We start from the raw sequence: 27,414 nt of genomic DNA, 5'->3' as shown, positions 1-27,414 counted from the left end.
TATTATTATACATTAGTTTATTCCCCCTCTCAGGAAGGAAGACAAATTTTGGAAGAGAAGCTCTCTTTCCTCGCTCTACTGAAATACAGACACAACAGAGTGTAAATCATATTCATTTCTTAGCTGTTGAATAAATACCTGAGTTTCTAAAGAAAGGACTAAAAAACTGACAGCATTTTGGAATTCACAGAGCCTTAAATGAAAGGTTGTAGAGAAACCGGGACAGTCAAAAATGCAAGCAAATGTGAATGGTTTCTAAACCTCAAAAGACATAACAAATCTGTTCCTAATACCGCATTTCATGTTTTCACAGTAATATTATTTTAACAGATGATTCCTTGAGCCATAATCGTCCTTCTTTGAAAGGCAGTTTGAGACACTTACAATGAACACAGTGCCATGTAGAATACATCATCCAAATTTGGTCCCCTTCAGAAACATCCAACTTTTGTGGCATGTTATTAATTATTACGGGATAGAGATGCACTGATGCTAGCATTTGTACTTTTCATTGAAAATTCTCTAGTATTTACTGTGTCACCTACAAAAAGCTGTTTCTTGAAACAAAGTGATTATGTGACAATCTCATTTTTAAATAAAAGTGCAGGCACTCACATTGTGTGGTAATGCTAAGTGTTCAAATACAATGAAAAATTAATAACATATTTCTAGGGCCTAAGATTTTCCTACACTAGAAGTTAAGTTCTAAGATTGGTTGTTCTTCAAGATTGTATGGAGCTACTGTTGGAAAAGCAATCAAAGAAAAGGTAAGGTTATAAATACAGTCTTCCTGAGGTCCTTTAGGCAGAAGTGCCAAAACCAGGCGAAGGTTATTTCATTCATGAAGAAGTTATGCAAAAGTTGTCATTTTTGCCATGATTTCTGAGGGAGGAAAGGTTTAATGCTTCAGAGGACACTGCCTCTGTTCAGCACTTCTGGAGGGAAAATTCACGCAAGGCATTGGGTATTAAGTCTGGGAAAGGACCTCCAGACAGGTCTCTAAGTTCTTTTTCTTTACAATGTTTTCTTCTCAAGAAATTGTCATATCATCTCAGAGAGGCAAGCATCCTTTCAAAACAATCGCTTAATTTCCCTGACTCACAGGCAAAAAACAAAAGTGGCTGAAGTGGCAGACTTAACTGCAAGTGAAACTAAGTCACAGTTCTCTTTTGAACATTGATTCAAACCATACGCAAGCCAAAAAGTCCAGTCAAAGCTGTAAATCAGATTCTGATCCCATCAGTATCAGAGGCACAATTCAATACTTCAGCCTGCGTAAATGATATTAGAACGCGGACCAATTCTCCTTTAATGGCAAAAGAAACCTGTTTTCCAGCAGAAATCTTCTCAGCATGCCTGTGATACGGAGAGGGCTTTGTAATATTGCTAAGACTGCTCTCCACGGTAATAACGTTTAAGGGTTTGGTTTCTGTTGCTGTTTAAAAAGTTTTTCAAACTCTATGGCTTCATTTGTGATCTTGGACCTGTGAAGGATAATAGGTTGGGAGAGTATCATTGCAGACAGACAGTTCCTCAGTTCCAAGCTTCAAGTCAGCCTGCATCAGGGCAGATTCACCCTTCAGCGCCGTGCAGTTTCTCAGCTGCAGTTCTTTGGTGAAGCAGAATTCAATCTGACCAATTGTTTGTGCCTTTTCCCCCTAGAAACAAGAGGGGTGAAATGGGGAGAAGAAAATAAATCAATTCTTCAGATATATTGCCTTATCTACAGAATACAGTAGCGCTTATTTGTATATTTGCCACTTGAAAAGCGTTAAGGAGACAGGTACCAGAGGCACCCACTCTGAACATATAGTACATACTTGTCTTTATGCTTACAGTACATAATTGTCTTCTTACAAAGAAGCAAGCACACAAGGAAACACAACCCAACAACATAATTCAGTAACCATTTGGGGAATCTGCCTAACTAGTAAGTCTCATTATGAAATGCTGTGACACAGATTACCAAATCTGCACAGTACACAGAAGTTCTTCACCTCAATTGAGATTTGGCTGAACTCTGTGAATACTGAAGGGTATGTGTGACCTGAAAGCCACCTTTTGCCATCTTTTTTTCTAGCAGGATGGGAATTAAGGCAAAGAAAATTCTCCAAAAAGGAGAAAAGAAACTTGGTTTTATAATAGCTTTTAGTGAAAAGAATACAGAAGCAAGCTGTCAAAAGTAACAGAAATGTCATTTTTGGACTACAGGACAGACTAGGAAGAAAAAAATTGGCCATAAATAAGGCAGGCAGGCATGGAAACCTTTCATGTGGGGAAGATTATAGGAAAATCCCTGAAAATGCTCAGGTGTAACAAAGTCCATGTGGAAAAAAAATAGTTTTGAAACTACTAAGCAGGACAAAAATATATGTACAAGAAAAAAGTAACCACGGTGAGTTTTTGTTTTGTTGTTGCTTTGGTCTGGTTTTGTGGGGGGTTTTTATTTGTTTTGGTTTTAGGGGTTTTTTGTTGTTTTAAACACCAAAGTACCTCCATAATGCACTTCAGGCATCAACAAGACTGGAACTCTGAAAAGAGCTACCTTTAAATAACTGGGGTCTACTTTTTCCTTTCTATTACCCTTAGCTTCAGCTGTTAAGCACAAGAGACTCACACTGTACATTACTTTCACATAGTTTAAGCACTATTCTGATTGTTCTAAAAGCAGTGGCATAACTACAGTGAATAGACCTAGAAACTGGGGTTTGTGTTAGCTCTGTATTTCTTCAACATCAAGAGGTAGGTGAGTGTGCAACCCACATTCAAATCATATTCCTTTGCTGCTTAAAGTAACTTAAAAATACATTTAAAAATATTTTAACCTAGAATTCTTTTTCATGCAAAGAAACATCTGAGTATAAAAACCTCAGAGCACTACTAAAGCAAACGAGCTGATAACACACAAGCTAGTGAACTCCAACAGCAACTATATCTTGGCAAGTTTTCATAAAATTATCATCTGTGTATGGGAAGTAACTCTGACAATTGTTTTATAGTAAACCACTTTTATCAGGTTGTGATAAGCAACCACTTACAAGAGGGAAAGCCATCTTGTGCGTTTGGTTTTTTGTTTTCTTTTTGAATAAAGTAACCCAGCTGAAAAAGGAAAGAAACAGCTATGTAGCCTACCCATCTAATTGTTCAGAATGCTGTTTTGTTCCTTCAAAGGCATTTTTAGTTCAGATATGGTGACCTGTCTTTTACACTACAGCATACTGTAACCGTGTACCACATTCCCTACTGCATTGTGATTCACAGTACAATCATTGGCAAATAAAAGTAGGAAGAAATGGAAATTTTAGACACCCTTAGCCTGAAAGGAGAAGACTATAGTCATCCTGAACCACAGTGAAGCTCAAAATGCCTCTTTGTACCTCTTTAGGTACACGCTTTTGAGAACCACCTCAGAGACAAGCCTCTGAGCTGCTTTATTTGTCCATTGAGTAAAGTCTTCATGCAGAACACGAGCCATGTCCAGTGAAGGAAAGACTGCTGCTGACAGACAGTACCCTTGTCAAGGCAGACAAGTCACTGGCTCCATCCAGCTCACTCTTGTCGGTTCTAGTAATTTGCTATACGGCAATTAAGCTTTAGAAGGAGGAGTGGAAAGTAGTCAGCTACAGCAATACCTCTAGCATGGTGGTTACAGCATTCATGCAAGAGATGCACATTCAAATCTTAAGACAAAGAAACCTTTAAAACCCAGTGCTCCCAGTTTCTGGGTAAGTATAACAGCAGCAAAGTTACTAGGTAAAGAATGGATGCTTCCTCCACTAACAATATTTCCGCATTATGAAAAGGCTGTGGCAACAGTAACACAAGCTGAACTCAGTGGTGCCAGTATGTAAGCAACGTATTTATGAACTCAACTCCAAGAATACTGTAATATCTAATCTGCAAAGGGCTGTATACACAAGCAGCACTCAGACCTAAGTTTCACCATGATAAAGATTTTTCACTTCATTTTTGCTTTTGCTTTTTGATAAAAAAAAATTTGTTAGTCTTTTGTTTGGTTGGGGTTTTGTTTGTTTTTTGGGTTTGGGGAGTGTGTGCATGTTTGAGGTTTTTACCTCTTCTGGAGGAAGACACTGGATCTTTGGCGTTACACCATAAAATCTTGTAAGAGCTTCCTTTATGGCAGTCATCTGAAAAATTAAAAAATCTCATATAAATTAATGTCACTAGCACATCTTCCAATGGCTCCCACACTTGTTAAGTTCACAAAAACTTTTAGATAAAGCACAACCTTAAAGAACTATACAATCAAAAAAGATCATTTATTCTCTATAAATTACTTGACTCCTGCTGAAACAAAGTACATGCACGTGATTTTGTTTTATAAAAGACTGCCTCTTACCTGGTAATATGAACTGCTTGGCTTTATCCCAGCTTTTAGGAGACAACTGAAACAAAGATAAAATATTTTTTCGTGGTTCCCGTATGCAAACATAACTTCATAATCATTAGGTAAACTGAAAATCTTAATGCAAACTTGGCAAGCATTACAGCGACAGGGAGCAAGGGAAAGTTGTCTTCCATCCTCTGCCAGGCCTAGGAAAGGTTCCCCTTTTCTGAAAGGCCATTTCCCATCCAACTCAGCAGGGTCAGGAAGAACCCTCTCCCCCACCTCAATCTGAGGAGCCGGGCAAGTCGAGTCTTCAGACACAGCTAGGGGAAAAGGCAATATTACTGTTATTTGCTAGATCTTCAGAACACTCTGTTGAGTGCCAGGTAGGGCATGCCGTTTAATTGCCTCCTTCCCCCTGCCTTGATCCATACTCCCTGTGCTCCAGCCACTGGGTGGGAATGGAAGCAGACTTGTGAGGCTGCTCTAGGCACCCTCGTGTTCTAAGACAGGGTGGGCTTGCTGGGGTGGGAAGTGCAAGCACACTGGGAGAGGGACATGGCGCGTGGATCCAGATCAACATCAGGGCAGAAACGTTTCCTAATGAATACGTTTTTGAAGAGGAAAGGTTGTTCGCATAAGAGAAACAAGGTAACTCTCAAGAACCTCTAGCCTATATACAACCCTTCCTTTAGATTCAGTCCTGAGAGAAGTCTGCACTTCCAAGTTGACAACAAGACTCAAGACCCAATAGGTGCCGAGTCTCTTAAGTCCCAGCTTCCGTAGGAGTGGGAATGTCCAGCATCTCACAGGATTTAATCCATGAGTGCTGATAATGCTCAGCCCTTCCAAGGTCAGGTTCTGCACAGCAGAGATTTAACCCAGTTGACTAAAGGTCTAGCTGGTTGTCATAATCATTTGACACTGAATATAAGAGAGGCCAATAAAATAGATGATGTTGTGGCACTCTTACAGGAGCCTGCATGTTGTCCTCTTTTTAATAATTTCCTTTTTGGAAACAATCTTTAAATCATTAACACTACTTTTTCTCATTCAAGTATAAATGAAGTACAATGAGAACATTAGTAGTCTTTATTCTTTTCAGTAAAGATTAATTTAATTACATTCATTGTTACAATGGAGAATATGCTCTGAGCAATTAATCTCAACACGTTTCAGTCTCTATTCTTTTTCAGTGTTACACACGCTGACACAGAGTCACATAATTGGTCACTGTGCCATCTGTAAAGTGTTTTAGTCACACCATCACATCTACTTAGGCAATTGGCTAATCAGACATTATTAATTTTAACACTACGTATGACATGCTCTTAGCCACTGTGTCTATAAAAATCTGATTAAGTTTTACAAGACACATAAAAAAAATAGGTGGGAGGATAACGGCGGGAGAAAGACGTATTCCTTTGTGCATACGCAAAGTCAATGAGACTTTGTTAAGAGATTGCCTGGACAAGGCACTGATAGAACCCGAACAGGACTTTTAAAATTTTTTTTATATATATCTATGCGTGTGTGTTTCTAGATACAAAAGAACTTATTTCCTCTCTCAGATACTGTCACCTTATACAGACAGACAATTCAGTGTCAACAAATCCAAGTCAAACGTTCTCCCACCCATACCAAGCACCGATCAGGAAAGGACTCTGGCCTTCTGGCGTTCACCTGCTGCCAGAATGTCAACGCACAGTGCTTGGACAAGCTACAACATTCCCATCAAGACTTTGCATATGGAATGGCCAGTGCTTTGGTACCATGAGGAGGAATCAGCCCCTGGGACAAAGCAGAGTGTCACATTAGGGCTGTTTGAAAGGACAGCAGAGGGCTGCGTGCAGTAGCTGAATATTGCCCTTCAGGACATCCTCTCTTGCTGTTACCTCTCAGCCTTTTCCCAGGACGTTCTGCACGATTTTGCCTGCAGCTTGTCCTTTCCTCTGAGCAGAGCAGTGTCCTCTCACAAGTGTTTGAGCTTCAGTATGACTCAGAAGTTTGGGGGGTTTTGTCACTTGATTTAGAAGTTTACAGGCACCATAGCTTTTGGTAGCGAGATATTGCCGATACAGCTTCTCAAAATTTAGCTCACATTGTCTAAAATGATGCTGCGAAGAATGCTGCTGGCTTACCAGACTCTGAAGTGACCAGAGATGTGCTTCTCAGAGTAAAAAACCCTTCATCTGAACTCCAGTACTAAAAATAATTTATGTTAATACTCATTTACCCTCTGCCATCAGATTCTTAGACTTTTTTTTAGGCTAGATTTGAAACTTTTAGAAGTTGTTTTAAATAAGAGGCAGAACACTGAGTTCATTTACATACCTGTTAAGATCAACGTGCTGGTAGAGTTCTAAGGCTTTACCAAAGTATTTCTTCTGAGAATTAAGGACCTCAAGCGTGGCTGCACAAGTACCATGTTTATCCCACTCATGTTTCCTATAGGAGGAAAGCAAAATTCAAGTTTTAGAAAACATTATTTGCAGATATACGTGCTGCAAAAGCTAACCAATATACTTAAGTATCTGAACGGCTACATATGTGAAGTAGGACACTGCAGTCAAAAAATACTGCATGTGCAAAAAGCAAATCCAAGGAAGATCACTCCCACCACTTCAATTACAACAACATCTATGTATTTGTTTAGTAGAATCATTTCACAAGAGATCTTGGACCTATCAGGAGAGTAAGGAAGAAGCCCAAGAAGTCCCTCATTATAGTTTGTAACAACAGACTAAGAAAAAATTCTTTCAGACAGTAAGTCGTGTTAAAATATATAAATAAGTTGGCATTAACATTGGCAGCTGCGAGAGAGAGACTTCTCAAATTAATGTAAGAGCTGTAGAAGATAAAGGAGAGGATGGTCTAATGGTTTGGATACTATGATGTACCTGGGACATTCAAAATCAGTATTCTGTTTTCCTATAAATTATGTATATGATTTGTGCAAAAGTCATTTATAGTTCAGCCCTTCACCTGTTATTCCACCAAAGGGATTACGCTCTTCTCTCCTCCCGCTGCCACTGTCAGCTATCTTTTTAAGATGGGACATTGCAAAGTGAGGAGATATGATAGATACCAATGTGGAATAGACCACTACTTTATTCCAAAGCTGACTAAAAGAACTTTGTGTCACAAGAGCGTGACAAAACTTTATCAAGCCAAAAGTGCTGATGAGGTGTTTCTTTGGATAAGTCAGCCCAAACAGTTTGGGTGTTTGGTTTTTTTAGCTGTTGCCTTTGAATCAGATGATTTTTGAAACAATTAAATGAAGGAATTTATGAAGTAAATACGTATCATGCTCTTATGATACAAAGATCTCTCAGTGTATTACAAAGAAATGCCTGGAGGTCAGAAGGGTAAGAGTTTGCCTAGAAAATGAGTATTTCTAAGCGTTGTATAAGTTTTAGTGGAGTCCTTTATGTTAAATGTACTTTCAAAGCCCTAGAAGTTTTTCAGAACTGAAGACACTAATCCTTTTTTGGGTAGAACAGCAAAACTGCACAAGTTGCTAAGACAAGACTGTTGCCTCAACTTTTACTTTGGCCCGTGACAGTACTTTCATAGGCCTGCTCTCAAGTCTTGCTTCTATTCCACCACCAGGTCTTCTAATACCAAGGAACAGAGTGCAAAAGAAAGCAATCCTTCAATTTTATGGCAGACAAACTCAAATAGGACAAAAAATGGGGCAAAGCTCAAAATACATTTCTATCTGTTCTAAAGCCTATTGAAAGACTAAACAGTACAATCTTTAATAAGACCACCGGTGGATTTGGCGGGGGTTTGTAGTTGTGTCTTTTTTTTTTTTCCTCCTTCTTTATTTTCAAATTTTCATGAACCACTTGCATTAAATAGGTATCAATTCAGCAGATGTACACAAAAAGTTATCTAATCACAAATTCTTGCCACCACCACAGCATTCCCTGACCATAAGTACCTCACAGAAAAGCAGAGAATCATAGAATCTTCATCGTTGGAAAGGATCTTTAAGATCATAGAGTCCAACCAAACAACCTACAATCTCAGCCACTAGAGCATGCCCTGCAGTGCCAAACCGACACGTTTCTTAAACACCTCTAGGGATGGTGACTCCACCACCTCCCTGGGCAGGCTGTTCCAGTGCCTGACCACTCTCTCAGTCAAGTAATTCTTCCTAATATCTAATCTAAACCTCCCCTGCCGCAACTTCAGACCATTTCCTCTGGTCCTGTCATTATTCACCTGGGAGAAGAGGCCAACACCCACCTCTCTACAACCTCCTTTCAGGTAGTTGTAGAGGGCAATGAGGTCTCCCCTCAGCCTCCTCTTCTCCAAGCTAAACATGCCCAGCTCCCTCAGCCTCTCCTCATATGACCTGGTCTCCAGACCCCACACCAGCCTGGTAGCTCTCCTCTGGACACGCTCCAGCACTTCAATGTCCCTCTGGTACAGAGGGGCCCAGAACTGAACACAGTACTTGAGGTGGGGCCTCACCAGTGCTGAGTACAGAGGCACGATCGCTTCCCTGCTCCTGCTGGCCACGCTATTCCTGATACAAGCCAGGATGCTGTTGGCCTTCTTGGCCACCTGGGCACACTGCTGGCTCATGTTAAGCTGGCCGTCCACCAGCACCCCCAGGTCCTTTTCTGCCAGGCAGCTTTCCAGCCACTCTTCCCCAAGCCTGTAGCGTTGCTTGGGGTTGTTGTGACCGAAATGCAGGACCTGGCACAAGGACAACTATTATTCATTTGAAAGCCTGCCTTTGAGTTGTCCATTCATATTAAAAACATCAAGATTTTTCTTAAGGAATATAAACACTTTAAAAGAAGTTACATTTGTATCTAGCAAAATTCATACACTACTTCTGAACAGAGAGGGATTAAGCAACTGTGACATGAAGAGATTTGAGGTAGGGGAGAAGATGCGTTACTAGAAGGTTTTCACTATACGTTCTCAAATTTAGCCTTGTAGAGAGTTCTCATCTTGGCTCTAACATTCCACTGGACGTCAAGTGAATTGTTTACTTCCTGGAGGAGTCTACTTGACACAGGCCAAAGAGCAGATTTACTGACAAGGAATTTGAAATTACTGATGAGAAAAGAGACCACAGTTTTAAAGAAAATGGAGGCTCTTTTAGGGGTAAATTTAGCAAGAGATATTGAGCAGTTAGCTTGGAGCAGAAGCAGACAATAGTCAAATCCAAAGGGCTACTGAAGCAGCAGTAAGCTGGAGGCAAGGCTTTTTATGTAGGATGACAATTTTTCTTCAGAGAATATATGCATGCATGTGTGTAGAACTAATGGTAAAGTGTTGTGCCTGTCTTTTGAAGGCTTTCAGTACTACTTGTATTTAAGCGTCCTCCTGTTTCTAGAAAGCAGGCAGAAATAGAGGGCCAAAGATCTGAGGGTGCTCAAGACACGTATCATTGCTAACACGGATCTGCTATTGGAGTGGTTTTGGTCCAGTCTGCACTGATCAGAGTGCCCAGGCAATGTAGCTGTGGGGATCCCAAGTGAAAATACACAGAGCTACCCACAACAGCGTCCATGCAGCATCAGCTGCAGCAAGCCAAGAATACAATAGGCCCAATTATTTTAATCAGTCCTATGAGCTTCCAGAACGGAGAGCTACTTTAGAGCCACTACAAAACAATTACTGAAACTTTAAGATGACACTCTTGACAGTGTTACTTTATTTCGCAGCATAGCCATGTGAAGAAAAAAAAACATGATGCAGAAACAGCTAGTTCTAACCACTTAGCAAAGGCATATGAAGTTTCACCTTCACCTGTTCCATTTAAATGCAAACTGAAACTGCTACGAAATGAAGGAGCTGCAGGTACCAGGGAATAACATAAAATAATTTGTTCAGAAATCAAAAGAATTAACGTCTCAATGTTATTCACTGAGACACATTATCCTTCACCTATACCACTATAAGACAAAGTAATTCTACTTGAGCCTCAGCTCACAGCTGGGTGGCATGCGGATACAAAACATAGCCGCCTGTATTCATGAAGGCCACCCATCCTTCTGAACCTCTCATACCCACGAGATAAGCACTAGCTAGCTGCCAAGAACTTTGCTGAACAGTTTTTCCTCCTTGTAGAACAGAAGTACTTTGTCAGGCACACAGGAGTGGGGTTTACAGAGTTAGATTGGGTTCCACTATATAACTTGCCCTTCTGCACCATTTTCTCTGTGGTGCTGCTAAGAATAAATGCTACACTTCCATACCTCAAAGCTAAGTCCTACAAGTTAAGTCTTAGGGGGCTGCAGAAATGCAAAGGAATGAAATTAGTACAACACAGCAGTGTGGGAAGGAAGCTGAACCTCAAAGAGATTTTGCTTCCTGTTATGTGCAAGGACAGAGCTCCCCTAAGCACAAAGTCACACTGATGTGACAAAGTCAGGAGCATATCAGGTGGTCCAAGGATTATACAGACCACCCAGCTCAAGGACTGTCTCATTATTAGGGTAGGAACAAAGAAGGTCTGTAAAGCACAGCTGCAAGTGCTGCCTACAAAATGTAGATTAGGGTCATGCAGCTGTACCATAGGCTAAACGTTGATTCCTTATTCTGTATCATACGTATAAACTGATCCTGAAGGGAATTCTCTTGGTCTAGAAATTTTTATTTGGTCCAAAAAATTATTAATTACTGTAAAAGGGATGGTTTCAATTAATAAATTTTGAGATATAAAGCACATATAACCCTTCGTTCTGTATTGTGGTATTCTGTCCAATTCAAACTCTTGGGTGGCAATTATCACAGTTCATAAGTTAACAAGCTGTGGGAAAGTAATGGAAGATGGGCAAGGAGGACTGTAAACACGCTCAAGTGACTCGCATGTGGGATGCCGGAAAACACGTCACACTAATAGTTGTTTAGTCTTATGTGCTCAACAAGTAGAACATCTGCACTTAGATAATGCAGGCCCGTCAGGGGCACCTTATTGAACATGACCGAGACTCCTCCCTTCTGTTGAAGAAGACCAAAGCACAGTGAAAAACTATGCCTGCCTGAATCCTTGAAACACAGGCAAGAACAGCAAGTCTGAGCTCTTGCGCTCTCACTCCCTGGCTGACAAGGGCTCTCTTGCTAATAAGGACTCTTGCTCCACAGTGCCTGCGTCCCCTGCTTGGCGTGCCTCTGCCTGGGTGTTGCTTCAGAGATTCCCCGATCCGCGAGGTATTGAGATTAAATTTATTCTTTGCCTTTCATCCATGGTTTTGTGGTTGTTCCTCCATTCTGCCTGCATTAGCTCACACCCAAGGTGAAAAGAGATGTGCAATTACCTTCACAGAAGCACCCGCAGCCATCCTAAAATTGCCCGTAAGATTCCTTATCTCCCCTTTTAAGCCAAGGCGACAGTTAGATGTAAAGCCAGGAAGAAACATAATACACAATCATAGCAGTCTTGGAAAAAACCCTGATGTGATATGCTAAGATATTCAATACCTTTTTTGCTTGTCACTGCTCATGCTCTTTACCCAATTAAGATGCCCTTATTCTCCAAAAAGGAAAATTGTGAATAGCCGTTTTACTTTCAGATTGTTATTTCTGCTGTATCAGGATTTTTAAACTGTAGAGGTTTTTTTTTTTTAATTTTGAAGTAAATACAGTATTTCTATTGAAATGAGATGTACAACAGGATCCTACTGGCTTTCAGTTGGCTTAAAAGCTTGCATTTATAAAATCTGCAATTAGAGCTGCCAATTACAGTGCACCTGTCACGTTACTGAAAGGGAGTGAATTTCTGTCAATCAAAATATTACTTACAGTGTTATAGCCTGACCTTTGTATTGCTTTAATGGTATTTCTGATTATATTTCCAGGTACTGAAATAAGTGCTATTTGTTTGCCTTGAACTGAAAGGGAAAAGGTTTTGATTGTATCTGTTCATACCTGCTGCATACCAAAATATCTGTTAGTAAAATAAAGAATGATATGCACCTGTCTTTATGAACAGGTAGGTTCATATGAACAGGTCAGGGCATGGCAGGTGCTAGATTTGAGACACATTTTTCATACTCTAATTCCAGGACCAATTTAAGGTGGCATAAACTTGTGCTACCACAGAAAGAAGCAGTCATGCTCTCCCCGGCACAGTGCAAGAACAGAGGAGCGGAGGGCAGAAAAAGTGACACCACCACTTTGGACAGTTACAAGTTTAGGTTGCCATAAAACACTTGTGGAATCAGTTTAAGGCTCTGAGGACGAGCGCCTTCTGTAGAGCAAGGACAAGACTAAAGGAGATGCATGTTCCCTTCAAAGCTTTTCCCTAGTGACAGGGAGGAAACAGTCATCCAATCCAAAGGAAAGACTTATAGTTGAGATGGTTTTAAATGCTACTGCCTCTAGCTACGTGCTCTCTTTCTTATCTGATGTCACTGCTGGAAGAACAAACTGCATATCCATATCTTGTCTGACACAGCTCATGGCTCAGCAAATTAACTTGAATGGCCACTGATGTTAGTTTAAAATAATGCCCTCGAACTGAAAACTCCAGTACCACCCATACTGCTCTTTGGTCCAAGTGCGTGATTACTCAGAAGCAGAGAGAAACATGGAGAAGGAGGAAAACAGTACTGTTGTCAGGAGAGATCAAAATCTCCTTCTCCCTTCCCACGAGCCAAGCAGGTTGATGTCTAAATAAATTCCCAGATCTGATTTTACGCTGCTAGGAAAGTAAGTAAAAAGAGAGAATTTGGTAGAGAGGATGACCCAGTGCATCCTATTTTTCCATTTTCTCCTCAGTGAGGAAGCCCAGAAGGAAAGGCCTCTCAAAGCCAGCAACACAGTGAAGCTAGACAGGAAAAGAGGCCTGGAAGCCACTCTTGCAGCTAGCTGTGACATCCCAGGAGCGCTACTGCTATTCAGATTTAATGTGTCAACAGCAGCTGCTTCTACTCCCTAGGAGCAAAGGGAGGAAGCACATTCTCTCTCACAAGTTTCATTTGTCCAAAACCTCTGCCATAGCCCTGTCTCCAACAGCTGCATTTTGCAGGTGCTCTGACAAGGAAACATATTTGTTTTGTAAATGAGACTGACAAGACACACTCCTTTTTTGGCCTCCTGGACACTGCTTCTCATGCACAACATCTCACCTAAAGATTTGCTAACAGACATATTTTTTAATAAAATAATATCCAAAATACTTTTTAATTTTTTTTGTACTCACCAGAACTGGGTGCGATTCAGAGACGAATGAAGCACATCAGGCCAATAGCGTCTCATGTCTGGCATAAGATCCTAAAAATATTACAATTCATAAATGCACTTACAGTATTGAAAAGCTATTTCTTACAATCTACATACATTGATACCTTGCCTAAAACTGAAGCCTCATCTTTCAACATCCCTAACCGAAACATTTACTCGCAGAAAAAGAAAAGGTCTTTTTCCCCCCCAATATTCTTTAAAGGCTGTTGTTGGAGGTATCAGGTATGTGCAACTATCTAAATATCTGAATGTACTAGTACCGACTCACTGCCTCAAAGTAAGATTTTCCTTCAACTGTCCCTGCAGAAGTTGTTCAGTCATGCAGCTTTTCACATTTGTTGGCTCAAGCCTCCTATCCCCAGTTCACAACGCATCTGAACAATAGATGGACATTTTTTTCAATTAAAAAAAGAATAAAAAAGGACTGATGCCCTAGGAGAAAACACACAGAAAAATGTACTCTGAACTCTTAATTTCTGTGTTCTGACTTTGCAGTAGAAAATGGAAAAGAGAACATGGACTGACTGTAACCTCTTTTCCACAGGTACTTTTTGCCACTGCAGATCCACTGCCTATGTTCTCTAGATTATGTTTTTGTTTTGTTTTGGTTTTTTTTGTTGTTTTGTTTTTTTAAGGAAGATGTGGCTGAACAAGTCAAACTGCATGTCCAGAAAATCAAGGAGGAACAGCTGCTAATGATCACAAGCACCGCAACTTCAACTAGTAACAGAAGCACCTAATGAATTTGCGGAGTCCTTAAAAGAACACACCTCTGAGCAAACATTAAGATTGATCTCATACAAGCTACAGCTTTTGCATATAGGATGTGCAAAAGTAATTGTACTCAGCTCTGCTTGGCACAACTGTTTTTGTTTTAAGTAAATACCTTTATCTCGGAGACATTGAAATGCCACGTCCTATTACACTCTTCAGCTTTGTCAGGCCTAGGGAAGCAAAATGAAAGTGAGACGAAGATGTCTCCTAACTCAACAGTAGTAACTAACAGCATTTATTCTATACCGTTAGCCTGAATTTTAAACATGCAAGATTACAGCTAGAGATTTTATCTTAAAATGCAAGTAATCCATCAGCATCAACAACTGTTTTAAAAGTAAAAATTCAAGACATTAATTACAGCCAAAACATTTCCCATGCAGAGGTTCTTCATTAGGCCCTCCAGTCCCTATCACTCTGTGTAAAAGACATACAGGGAGAGTAAATGATATGGAAAGGTCTTGCACACTATGTCACTAATGACGCTGACCTTCTCAACCACTGCAGCAAGTGATGATTCTGCAAGTATCACCAAGACGCTCACTGGAAATCTAGACACACCTTTCCAGGACGTATAGCTTAACAAACTCCTGTACTGAATTTTTCCCTGTATTTGCCAGGAAAACCTTTGAATCGAAGCCATTGGCATCAATTACAATGCGCTGATTCCTTTGAAGCAAATTAGTTTTTCCTGTACTTTTGCAATATTTGCACTGAGTTAAGATACTTAAAGACACAAGCAATCACAAGACATTAACAAATTCTGTGTACTCAGGGAGGAAAAAAAAAAAAAAAAAAAAAGAAGGGAAACTATACTTCCCTTTCTGTTTGAGAACGTTACTGACCTTAAAAGTAGATGTATAAATAAAATGCTCATGTGGTAAGAGGATTTCAGGAGCTCAGTGAGTCATGAGATACAGAAGTATATTTCAGTTTTATATTAAACATAGGGTTTAGGTTTCCAACAACATGAAGGCTTTTGTTCCAAGGAATCATAAAAACAGATAGATTAAGCGCTCAAAAAAAAAAAATATCCTGGTACAAAACTTGATTCTTCCTTTCCAGGCTGAAATAAAAACACTCTATGATCATACCACAGTCCATGGATTGTCCAGTACTCTGGAGGGTCTTGACAATCATTAGCACTCATCTGTGGAAAACACAAATACAGAATATTTGTTGTATGTGTCCAGGGATAATCGTTTAGAGGAAAAATATAGAGTTCAGACACTGGTGGACCAAGGCTCTAGTCAGACATAAGAACTTTTACTTGCCCAGTCAGGAATTGGCAAACTCCAGTTACTTGCAACTGTCATGGATCATGTGCCACTTAGCACAGACCAACTGGCTTAAAATTTTGAAGGAGATCAAGTGAATATCAGGGGGCATCCTGAACAAGCAGTGTAAAAAGGAGGAGGACAGGTTCTGAGGTAATAGAGAGTAGCCTGATCCATGCCAAATGAATGGAGCTAATTCTGTATTGATCGTATTCCAGGTGGCAGCTCTCTGTGTTTTTCTCATCATCAGATCTTTTCAAGGAGTGCAGAGCTACTAAACAAAAAACATCAACATAAACTATGTTAGACAAACACACAACCATCTTTAAGCACCCAGGAGTAGTTCTGCTGTTGTGTTAAAAGGGAAAAACACAAAGAAGAGATTAAATAAGTTGCTTATTCCAAGTAAAATGGTTAGAATATATATTTTAAATATTTTGACTTGAGGGACAAGGGAATGGAGAGAAAAGGAAAGACTATATACATTCCTACAAAAAAAAAAAGAAGTGCCCAGTCAAAACTTTTGATAATGCAGGAGAAATCGCCTACACATTAATTGTTGTTTAAAGCAGCGTACATATCCCTGAACAAAACCAAAAAAAAAAAAATCCATGTTCACACATCACAGAATACCATTACTGTATTTTCCCTGATTATTCTGCTTAGTTATTATGGCTCTTTTTAGTAAACACTTTTCACCATTAAATAACAACGTCGTCAGACTTTCTTTCCCCATAATAATAGCTCTCCTTTTTGGGTCTGCATCCTGACTTAATTATGCGATGCCAGAGCAAAAGCAGAGTGTAGAGAGGAGCAGACAGACGCCTGTAATCTCACTAATTGCCTTCCACGTGCCACAGGCCAATGGCAGCAAAACTGCAAGCTCTGCAAGACTTTCTTGTTCTGTGCCCATTTCCTTCCTCTCCTCTCTTGCCACCAATAATAGAAGCAATTAAACCCAGCAACAGCTTTTTTTTCCTGAAAGGAATATTGTCAACAAACACACACTGCAAATCCCTAAACAATACTGCTCCGGTTGTGACACAAGCTTTGTGAAGCTGAAAGAGTTCAGCTATTCAGCCCAAAATACAGCACATTAATAGGCAGCAGCTAATGCATCACCCCCTGAAAAACAACCTTACAGTTAACCAGCTTGCTCAACCGAGGGTGGTAACAAGAACACTGCAATTGTGCTCTTTATCCAATCTTCAACTGCAGCTCTCAGACATGCTAAAGGAAAGCCCAGAGTATTTTAAAGTTGGAACCAGTTCTCCCCTATCACAGCATTAACCTTATATTAGCAGTTTCTTCTACACAATTTCACCAGGCTCTCGGTGTTACGCTGGCAGAACTGTGAGGTCAACACAACCTACAACGCATTAGTTCACACTTTCGCCAGCATCATTCATCTCCTTTTTAATTCCAACCACAGTATTTTTCCAATGTTCCTTTTAAATCAATATCATAAAATGAGCAAAGGCTAGTCTGAGAAGCTGGGTACCCCTGCCACTTCTGCAAAAACACTTCTGTACACCTTCTACAGATTAATTCGAAAAAGGAACATTGCTTTTTCCTGTTTTAAAGCAATATAATAATCAAACCAATCCAAACTAACCACACATGATCTGGAACACTGAGAAAAGTGACAAAGAGACTTTACAGCACCCACCACGCTGAGAGGGAACACTGCAGCAGAGAGATCAGCCTATTTGTACAGCAAGACATCAGAAAAACAGAATCGCAGAATGGCAGGGGTTGGAAGGGACCTGTGGAGATCATCTAGTCCAACCCCCCTGCCAACACAGGGTCACCTAGAGCAGGTTGCACAGGAACGCGTCCAGGTGGGTTTTGAATGTCTCCAGAGAAGGAGACTCCACCACCTCTCTGGGCAGCCTGTTCCAGTGCTCTGCCACCCGCAAAGTGAAGAGGTTTTTACTCGTGTTTAGATGGAACTTCCTGTGTTCCAGCTTGTGCCTGTTGCCCCTTGTCCTGTCTCCAGGCACCACTGAAAAGAGTCTGGCCCCTGTCCTCTTGACACCCACCCTTTAGATATTTATAAGCATTGATGATGTCCCCTCTCAGTCTTCTCCAGGCTAAACAGACCCAGGTCTCTCAGTCTTTCCTCGTAAGAGAGGTGCTCAAGTCCCCTGATCATCTTTGTAGCCCTCTGCTGCACCCTCTCCAGCAGTTCCCTGTCCTTCTTGAACTGGGGAGCCCAGAACTAGACACAGTACTCCAAATGTGGCCCCACCAGGGCAGAGTAGAGGGGGAGGATGACCTCCCTCAACCTGCTGGCCACCCTCTTTTTAGTGTGCCCCAGGAGACCATTGGCCGCCTTGGCCACAAGGACACATTGCTGTCTCACAGTCAACTTGTCAAACAGCGGCTGCTAGAAGCGTGAGAGCTCCCTTCACCTCTGACATGCTGAAAAGTAAAAGACCATCAAATTGTCACAGAAGCATTACAGACAAGTTGATGGCATAGATTAAGAGTTATCTTATGAGTTACACTGCATTTATGAGAAAACTTCCTTTTTTCCAAAATAGCATCTGTCAAGAGCTGGACTCACATTGACACACCTGGCTTAATATACAAACAAAGAAATAAAGGTAACCCTTTATATAAGGAACTTTTTGATCTAATGCTAGATCACAATAGTGTACTGCTCTCACCTTAGTCACTTTATTCTTTCTATATAATGTGACTACTTCTATTTTTACAAAAAAAAAAAAAAGAAAAATAATGTTTCTATTCTTCCTTTAAGCCTTTGCTACAAGATTATTGTCAAAGCTGAAATTAGGAAAAAACTTTTATCTCATATAAAAAAAAAAATACAATTTCATCTGCTGCTTCATATTCAAACTTGAATTCATGCTGTTCTGTTCACCAGCCTATGCTGCTGTCATTTCCTTGATTCTTTCATTTGATCAGCACATATGTGCACTAAAAAGCAGATCACAGCAGGGTTTAGTACCCATTTCTTTATCATCCTTCCCATTCTCAATAGAGGAGGAACTGAAGAGCCTACAAGCTCGCATTGTATTTTCCCCATTTCACAAGGAAACACCCACGGAAGATTTTCTCTTTTTGCAATGTCCAAGATGCAAAAGGTGCAATAATATTTCTCTTTTTAAGTTCTCGAATTAAAGATCTTCACAACTCCATAAAAAGGGAGGGGGAAAGGCCCTCTTCTTGCCCTTGAGTTGCTTGTATTTCCACCAACCAGGATTCACATTAATTTGTGACCAGAAAGTTTAAGTGTGACATAAATTAGCCACATGAAGTTCAATAAATTGCACTATAAGAGAGAACATAAGAACACTAAATTCATAATCACTTGAGGTCTGTGAATTTAGCTTGGATATCTTTGCAGAAGACAGTCACTTTAGGTCAGTTATATGGTACTGGAATTTCTAATCACATGATGAGGAAGAACACTTCTCTTCCTCCCTCAGCTTCTCACTGCAGCAGTCATTAGTTAAGTCCTGGGGTTACTATTGCTTCCATGATACTATTTTATTTTAATAGGTTAGTTTAGAAGATATGATTACAAAACACTTACTTTCCAGTTAACTGTGCTGACCACACTCAGTATTAAAAAGCACTACTTGAACATACACAGTTTACAGCACAGGAAGAGCTGGGAGATGTGTATTCTCAAATTTCTGGCATGCTGAACTGTGCCCACTAAATTTAAAAAAGACTTTTCAGGCCTCCAAAAGCCTGAAAAACTTTTTGAACACAAATGTGCAAAACATGTAGGAATTAAGGTGTTGGTCATCCACGCGCATACCAAGAACGCAGTATGTAGCAAAGTAGTCTATAATCAGGTTCCTTGATATAGGAAGCATAAACTAATAAGTACTTGTACAAAGTAGTGTCCCAAAAGTTTTTTACATAAATGACAGAATAAGTTTTGCAGTTTCCTTCACCTGGCTATTTTTCTTTTCAACATCACATCAGCAGCTTTAAACTGAAGAATGACATGAAAAACACTTCCTTCCTGAAATAACATATATAAATACCCTGAACATGCAGAAGAATCTACATACCTTAAAAAAACCACCACAGCTGAATTTGTGAACTTCTCTTACATTAATGTTAGCAAAAAGAAAGCTGTTAGGGGAGTACAGTTGAGATTCTGTTTCTTCATATGACTCAGTAATGTGAAACTGGGCAAAAGGTCACTTAATATGATTTTAATTTCACTTTTTCTTCACTCCTTTGGAATGCTTCTGTCCACCTCTTACTACAGAAGACCATAAACCATCAACAAAGTGTAAGAAAGCCCACATTTTCTGACGTTTAATATCTTCAATTATTCATTACAATTTCACTGTAAGTTTATAAAGGTTATTTGTCAATTCACCAATAGCACTACCCTGGAACTAAGAGTAGCAGCCAGGATGAACACACAGTGGGAAAACTGTTTGGTAGGGTTTTTTTGTTTGGTTCGTTTGGCGGGGGGGGGTAGGGTGGGGTGGGGTGTTGTTTTGGTTTTTTTTTTTTTAATTTTTTGTAATTGTTTGCATCTCATTCATGTAAGCAAAGGTTTGCACTGCTACTGACTCTGAACGCCCATTCGTGCCAGGCACTACAAACTCCTGAACACCAATACCTCTGCTTGAAGTCAGTACAGTGATGTTTTCTCAACAGAAAATCAGACACAAATTGCATCAAATCTGCCCTTATTCCCCCTCAAAAGCAGGCAAACAAACAAGAAACAGAGCAGCAGACATTCCTTGGTCTCACTTAGTCATGCACATATGAGTTTTGTTATTGATACTTCCTCTCCACATTTAACTATTATAAAGTACATCTACTTTTTCTCAGAAATTTAGGCAGTATGTGACTTTTGCTGCTATTGCTTTTATGATTTTCAGAAATAGGAATGAGAAATAAAAAAAAAGTACCTAAAGCACAAAAAAAAGGAGACTCTAATACTGTAATAAATAAACTTAAATCTCCCAGAATGGGGACCTTTTTGGCTCCAGAGACATTTCCCAAAACTGAAACGTCTTTATTATTATACGAGCTCCTCATCGTTGTGTCAGTAAATCTAATCACATCTTCCACTTTGAAGTACAGCATATTTTTAACTTAGCCGTACAAGAAGAGGCCTTTGAGTATTTCCAGCGTAGGAAAAATGTTCTATTTATCAGATGGCAATAGGTATTTAATAGCAAGAGAAACAGAATTAGTACACATCTTAGCTGTGCTTTTGACAGACATGTTGGAAGGCTGGGTTCATTTTTGGTTCCCACCCCTCAAATACAGAAATACTCAGAGGCACCTGCCATAACAGCTTTATAGCTCTCTTTTTCCTGACTGAATCCATATTTGACGACTTATTAAAACACTGGAGCCAAGGTTACAAAGCTAAAACTCGTGCAGCTGGCAGGTCAAGTACTCCTTACAGGGTCTGGTGAAAGTCTAGGATTAAGATTACAACTAACAAAACATCACAAAATCTGTAACAAGCAGTTAAGACTAAGTGTACAGTATGTCCTACATTGACTACTGTATCTGTAACATACCACAATCCTGTTTATTGCTACTCTGGAGTGCAGGGGAAGTAGCAAAAGTTGCATCCAAATCAGTGAAGGCCTTTATAAGGTATAAGGGCATAAGCAAGATTAAATGCTGATGGGCTTTGTTCATTCTGTCTTCAGACATTTATTGTCCAAGGCTACCTTTGTCAGGATAAAAGAAGAAACACAAAAATCTCACCTTACACACAGTCACTGGCCAATGATGAGCAAGATACAGCTTTTTCCAGGTATGAGGGTGGCTGTCCCTGGAGAAAGACAGACAAATCTATTTTTCCTCGAGCATTTTTAAAAGAGCATCGCCTTCAGCCAGCAGCACAATGCTTACTAGTATAACTCATTGATTTTAGAGCTGGTTGTCATTCATAGCTTCTATCACAATATTTAAGAACTCCAAACACAGCAAGACCAAACTAACAAATCACATAGAAACAACATGTTTAGAAACGTGCTAACACCCTTCCATTATTAAGCAAATTCCACTCCTGGCATCCTTTCACCATACGCTTTACATTTCTTAAATATGGAAGAAACATGTTGTTGGAAGGCTGTATCATGTCTCAGCCACTTCTAGAGAGGCATTTTTCCAACAGTTTGGAGCAGACCTATTCTGGATAAACCAGAAGTAGATAAAAAACCCGTTCCTTCAGACACTACAGCAGACATATTTAGCTATTAAGCAACCACAGCAAGTGATTAAATAGAACAGCAAGTGGGAAAATCAACAAAAACAGAACTGTAAATTGTTCAAACTGACAGCATTATGTGCAGTACTGTCAAAATAAATTCTTATTCTCTGGAAGCTAATAGCCACATGCCCTTCATTAGTGCTCGCCAAAGGTTATATAAAAAAATATATTAGAAAGCTAATTCTTCTCAGCCTGAGGAAGCAGGGACGCTCCCATGTTACATCACTTCTCAGATTTTTTTCCTCTAGTTTTGCTAGTTTGCAACGGTCACATTTTTCTCTTAAACATTCACATGTATCTGTGGTTTTTAAATAATTTTGCAGAAGTAGCTCTGGAACAAGTCAGGCATAACCACAATGAAAACTATCAACACTTCTATTCAGGTTTTCACAGCAGCAGTAAAGACCCGTTAGAAGAATTCCCCAATATTGTAGAGCAGTTAGTTTTCTTGCTTTAAAAAAAATCCTTGCTTAGAAAAATACCATCTTTCATCAGTATTTGAAATAGCAGCTGAACTTCTGCAACCACAATCATGCCAAAACAAGTTCTCCTAGAACACACTTTCTGGCTAAGGACAAGTCGGAAAATTTTGGTTATTAAATAGAGCAAATTTTAGAAACTTAAGCTCAGAACGGGAATATGAGGAAAGCCATTTTCAATACCTATCCAGCTTTGGGGATATCTCCCCTTTTTTTGACCTGAGTTATCCTGCCCTGTGCAGTTCAGCACTGTGCTTCTAGAGCTGCCTCTGCTGCCAAGGTGGCCCAGCCATAGCCCAGGTCCTGGGGATTCAAGAAACCTCAGCATCACGTCTAAACTACCAACTGGCTGCAATGTAGTGTCACATGAAGTTCAGCACTGAACCGAGCACCCTTAACCATTCTCTTGCCAAAACACTGAAAGGAAGGAGAAAAATTTCTTTCCTAATACCATGCAATAGGAATTTGAGCTTGCACCACAGAAGGGTACAAATCGGGGCATGGGTTCCCCTATGGCCCATTGGTATTCAAGCTCAGATTTTGCCAAGTGCAACAACCACCAAAAAGCTGCGCAGCACTGATGCAGCCCCAGTTGGGATGCTGTATGGAAAGGAATTTAAAATTATTGGAACTGAGAAAACAGTAAGGAATAAAAATATATTAAAAACATAGACAGTGCAACAGCTGGTGCAATTCATGCCATAGGAATGATTCCAGTTTTTTGTTACAGGTTCCAAAATTATTTCTGATATTTATCATTACTACACCACAAGTCTAAATGATTCATTTAAAGCAAGATTGCAAAGTTTAAGTGCAATGAATGTAACTTAAGTTTCCCTCTTTTTTCATGCTGACACACTAATAAATGTAAAGCTTTTCTTAGGCATGACCGTCACTCCTCCAGTTAATGTAGATGCCTGATTTTACCAGTCACCTAAGGGAAGAATAACACATCAAAAATAGCACATAATAAAATAAGAGAATTTACACTCGTTAGAAGTTAAATTATTCTGCTTTGCAGTGTCAGAGATTTCTTTTTAAAGCATAACTTACCTTTGAGTGAATTTATCTGAAGTACACCAACAACATAATGCCATAGAAAGCCAACCCAGAATCCAATAGTGCAGGTTTGCAGGCTTCATTTTGTTAATCAAATAGCTGTAAAAAGGTGTTAAAAGAAGAAATCCGTTACTTACCCAATGCACTGAATTGGAAGTGTTGAAATGCAGAAAAACACAACTATGTCAGAAACAGCAGGTAATATCAACTCTAGATTAGATTTACAACCCCAGGTACAACAAGGATCTCTTTCAAGGCTGTGCCTGATGCCCCAGTTTGTATGCTAATTTTCATAAGCTAATGGCATCAAGGATGAGATCATGGTTTCCTTTTTTTTTTTTTCTTTACTTGCCCACAGTCCCAATAGAGCCACTTTCCAATAAACAGAGATACATAAATCTTCCATGCAACTGTACTTTATGTAATGTAAGACTCTACTTCTGGTCACCCAAAGAGATTCATTAAAGAAACTTTGAACTTCACATTGAATATTCGTGTTGGGTTGAACAAGGTTGATATTAGAAACTCACTGGAAGTTAACTATGATGTGCAAGGATGAAATTCTCTCTAAATGCCAGTCAACTAATAAACCGATTTAAAAAAAAAACTGCTGCTAAACCCAGATTAGTTTCTGTTCTTGTTACGAACCTGAGACAGCCTCTACAAAACCATGCATGACCTGCCTACTACCTACCTCATGAACCCTAGAAATCAGGGGAGAAAAATAAACAAATCAACTTAACTTTCCCCAACAGGAGGACTTTCACTTGGCACAGGCCAAAAAACCCCAGCTGCCTACTGTATCCGCCAGCCATTTCACAGCTTTTCAAATGCTACCTCCTAGGCACCAGAAACAGATGTACATGCATGTATTTACATGCCATTATTAACGCCTCACCAAACCTACTTTCCCACCTTCTCATTTTGAGAACCCTAAAGAAGGCACTACAAGACAAAACTGGTGAGCGGTTTGGGCAACAGCTGTTAACATTTAACCAGCTAGACTTAGCACAATGTTTTGCTAAGTTATCAAGAAACTACAACCTTTAAGATACTCATCTATTTCATATGATAACATCTCTCTAATTCGTAATGGATATATTATCAAGGTAAACAAACTTGGCCTAATAGAAGATATTACTAGCTAAATAAGAGTTGGCAATTGTTAATTTTCTGATCTAATTTCTTCAAAAAGGCCTGGGGGATTTTCACTCACCAGGCAAGATGAGCACAAAAAAATTCAAGTAATTTATGGAGTGTGCTACTTGTACACAAAAGCAGTCAATAACGTAGAACTAATCTTTATCAAAAGCCAGCTAAAGCAAGATGTACACCTTGTATTAAAGAAATTGATATGTTCATATAATGTACAAAAAATTGCAAATAACTAACTACTGGGTATCCAGCTCCCCCAAAAGTTCTGCATTTGAAGTGATCTCAAGTCTCATCAACTGAACAGTAGGAATTAATGATGTGAGATTCAACCTTATAGACCTATTTATGATTTCTCCTACTGTTATTTTCAACCAATAACCAACGAAGCAAGACATGTAAGATTCTGCCCTACCTATAAAAGGCACATTTCTTCAGAGAGCAGAAAGTACTACTTAAAAGACAATAATGTCACACACCACCACCGAAAAGGGCTGCACTGTACACAGGTGTGGAAAAAGCATCTTAAGGAAGTAAATTATGGAAGAAAAATAAGTCAGCAAACATCATGGCATTTCTTTTGCAAACTGGTATGACTTAAGATGTCAGTCACAAAGAAATGGTTTTTTCCAGTGCCTAAGTTACAAAAAAGCATAAAGGCAGTTACCTCCCTTTCTCATTAGATTCTTAAGTTTGATCAATTAATGACCAGAAGCAGAGGGAGGCTTCAAAAAATGCTGCTATTGGAGCAATGCAAGGTACTGTTTTATTCTGTGTACTGCTATGTACCCTGGAACTGGAGCATAGGGACAACAGAGACAGCGAGCAGATCTGAAAGCCCCACATCTTTAACTTTTACATTAAAAATTACATTTTTTTCCACTGCTAAACAGTACATAAACTCCCACTAAGGTTAGCTTAAAAGCCAGTATTGCAGCTATCATGACACTATCTGACAGACCGAGTGATTTACTCAAGCTGACCTTTTATTCAGCTGTGACACTGATGGTGGGAGGTGAAAAGTGCGTCAATCTCACCTGAAAAGCACCCAAATGATGCACAACTGAGGAAATACACATCCAAATTAAAACTGTCTTAACAACACGGGTATGAATGCACAACGTGTCACTTTCAGCTATGTCAGCATTGCTCAGTGCTTGGTGTCAAAATTATCTGCCCAGGCTTATCAAGGACCAGACACAATAAGTAGTGATGAAATCTTTCTTTAACGTGTTCACTATAATTTGAATTCTAATATACCATCTTGAGGAGGCTGCCAACGCAGTATCTGCTTCTTTTGGACACTAGCAATTTGTTACCTAAATTCTATTCCCTTAATTACTTTTTTTTTCTGTTAACAACTAGCTTGACTAATACAGCCCACATTTATGTAAGACTTCATGGTTTACACGTTACTTCAGGCATGCAGACTTAGAGAACAGACTGCAGAAGAGCATTTAAGCATTAGTGAGAGGACTCCCATAGCTAACACCATAGCACGCACAAAGCTAAGTGTTAGCAACAACGGCCAGAGATAAGAATTAGGGCAGCTAGCCTGGCATCTAAAACCACAAAAATGAACACCCAAAGTTTTGGTACCATCTCAAACAAGGCAGCGCACGCTACCTCTGTCACGAGTTTACAGCTGAGTTACAAAACTGTGTGCCAGAAGCATTAATTTAGTTTAGAATAACGCTCTTAGCTCCGGCAACTCTTACCTCCACTCCCAGCGAGCCACTCATCCCAAGCCCAAGTGCTGGCCTAAGTAACTACAAAAAGCGCTTTGAAGATTTTCGGGTGCAATACTCACATGCACTGACACAGCAAGCTTTTTAGCAGAACTTTCTCACCGCTTCTCCCACAAAGCACAACTCAAAGCAGAACTTGTGCAGCAGTGGTTCCATGGCGAGCCGGGCAGGAGCTTCCTGGGGAAGTCTTAAGGAAGGCGGCACCTTGCTTTCCCCACCATAGACTAAGACGCTGCTGTGCTGTTAGCACTGTGTTGTAAGATTCAACTTCCTGACACAATAAAGCGCCTGCTACAGATAAACAATCATCACATTTTATTACAAAGGTGTTTTCACAAATGGTAAAGAATGCAGAACAGCAGAGAACCTGAAGCCAGATGCCGGCAAGTGACAGGAGGATGCCAAAGCTGACGACAAGTGTACAAAGGAGAACTATAAACAGAGTTTTTCCAACTCAGGGAAACGCTACCATTTCTTTGGCCGACTTCCGATTAGCTTCACAGGGAATTCAAGGCGTAGGAAATGAAACCTGACACGATTTGAGAGCTTACTCTGTCCTGCAAGCCCCATCTGGCTCCGCGCAGGTCAGTCATTTCACTGCAGGCCACGGCCAGAAACCCCTCACAGGGGACTACCTCGGTCCTGCCGGCCGCCGCCTGTCCCCTGCGCGGCCGCCGCCATGGCAGCGCGGCCACAGCAGGGACAAGGGGCGGGAGGCCGGAGCAGAGGATTTCCGACGCGACCCCCGCCGCCTCGGACCCGAGGCCTCACCTCGCTTCGCCTCAGCCTGCCGCTGCGTGGCCCTGCCCGGCACCCACCGTCCCGCCTTACCTTCCGCCCTCTCCCCCGGCCCTGCCCCGCAGGAGCAACCCCGCAGCCCGGGCCTCGCTCCCGGCAGGGCTGACCTCGCACAGCCACCGCGTCGGAGCGAGCTGCAGGCGGGCGAGCCAGACGGACAGAGCAGCGCCGCGACCCGGCCGCAGCGCAGGTCCGCCCTCCCCGCCTCCCGACAAGGCCGAGCGGGACCGGGACCGGCCCCGCCTCTCGCGGCTGCCGCGGCCTGTCCCCGGCCCGGAGTGCCGGCCCTGGGGCTTGGAGTGGCCGTGGCGCTCCTCGGCGTCCCCGC

The 27,414-nt window shown here is 40.6% G+C and overlaps 1 protein-coding gene across 6 annotated transcripts; it reads right to left on the bottom strand.

Moving 5' to 3' along the window:
- On the bottom strand, positions 1-27,414 carry RNASET2 (ribonuclease T2). Of its 6 annotated transcripts, none has more exons than XM_074580250.1 (11): positions 27,120-27,299; positions 26,391-26,579; positions 23,383-23,487; positions 21,343-21,409; positions 15,430-15,485; positions 14,448-14,505; positions 13,521-13,591; positions 6,683-6,796; positions 4,361-4,406; positions 4,074-4,148; positions 1-1,658 (listed from the first exon to the last, which is right to left on the bottom strand). In XM_074580250.1, the coding sequence occupies exons 3-11, from the start codon at positions 23,469-23,471 to the stop codon at positions 1,467-1,469; spliced, it is 768 nt and encodes a 255-aa protein (XP_074436351.1). In that variant the 5' UTR covers positions 23,472-23,487; positions 26,391-26,579; positions 27,120-27,299; the 3' UTR covers positions 1-1,466. The 6 variants fall into 6 exon arrangements, with proteins under 6 accessions (XP_074436351.1, XP_074436350.1, XP_074436348.1 ...); XM_074580249.1 differs by having other exon boundaries at positions 26,351-26,579; positions 27,120-27,267; XM_074580247.1 differs by lacking the exon at positions 26,391-26,579 and having other exon boundaries at positions 27,120-27,414.

Source organism: Larus michahellis, chromosome 3, assembly GCF_964199755.1.
Source record: "Larus michahellis chromosome 3, bLarMic1.1, whole genome shotgun sequence".
Lineage (NCBI taxonomy): Eukaryota > Metazoa > Chordata > Aves > Charadriiformes > Laridae > Larus > Larus michahellis.
The sequence above is the reverse complement of the archived record's forward strand: the minus strand, read 5'-3'. Positions and strand labels throughout refer to the sequence as shown.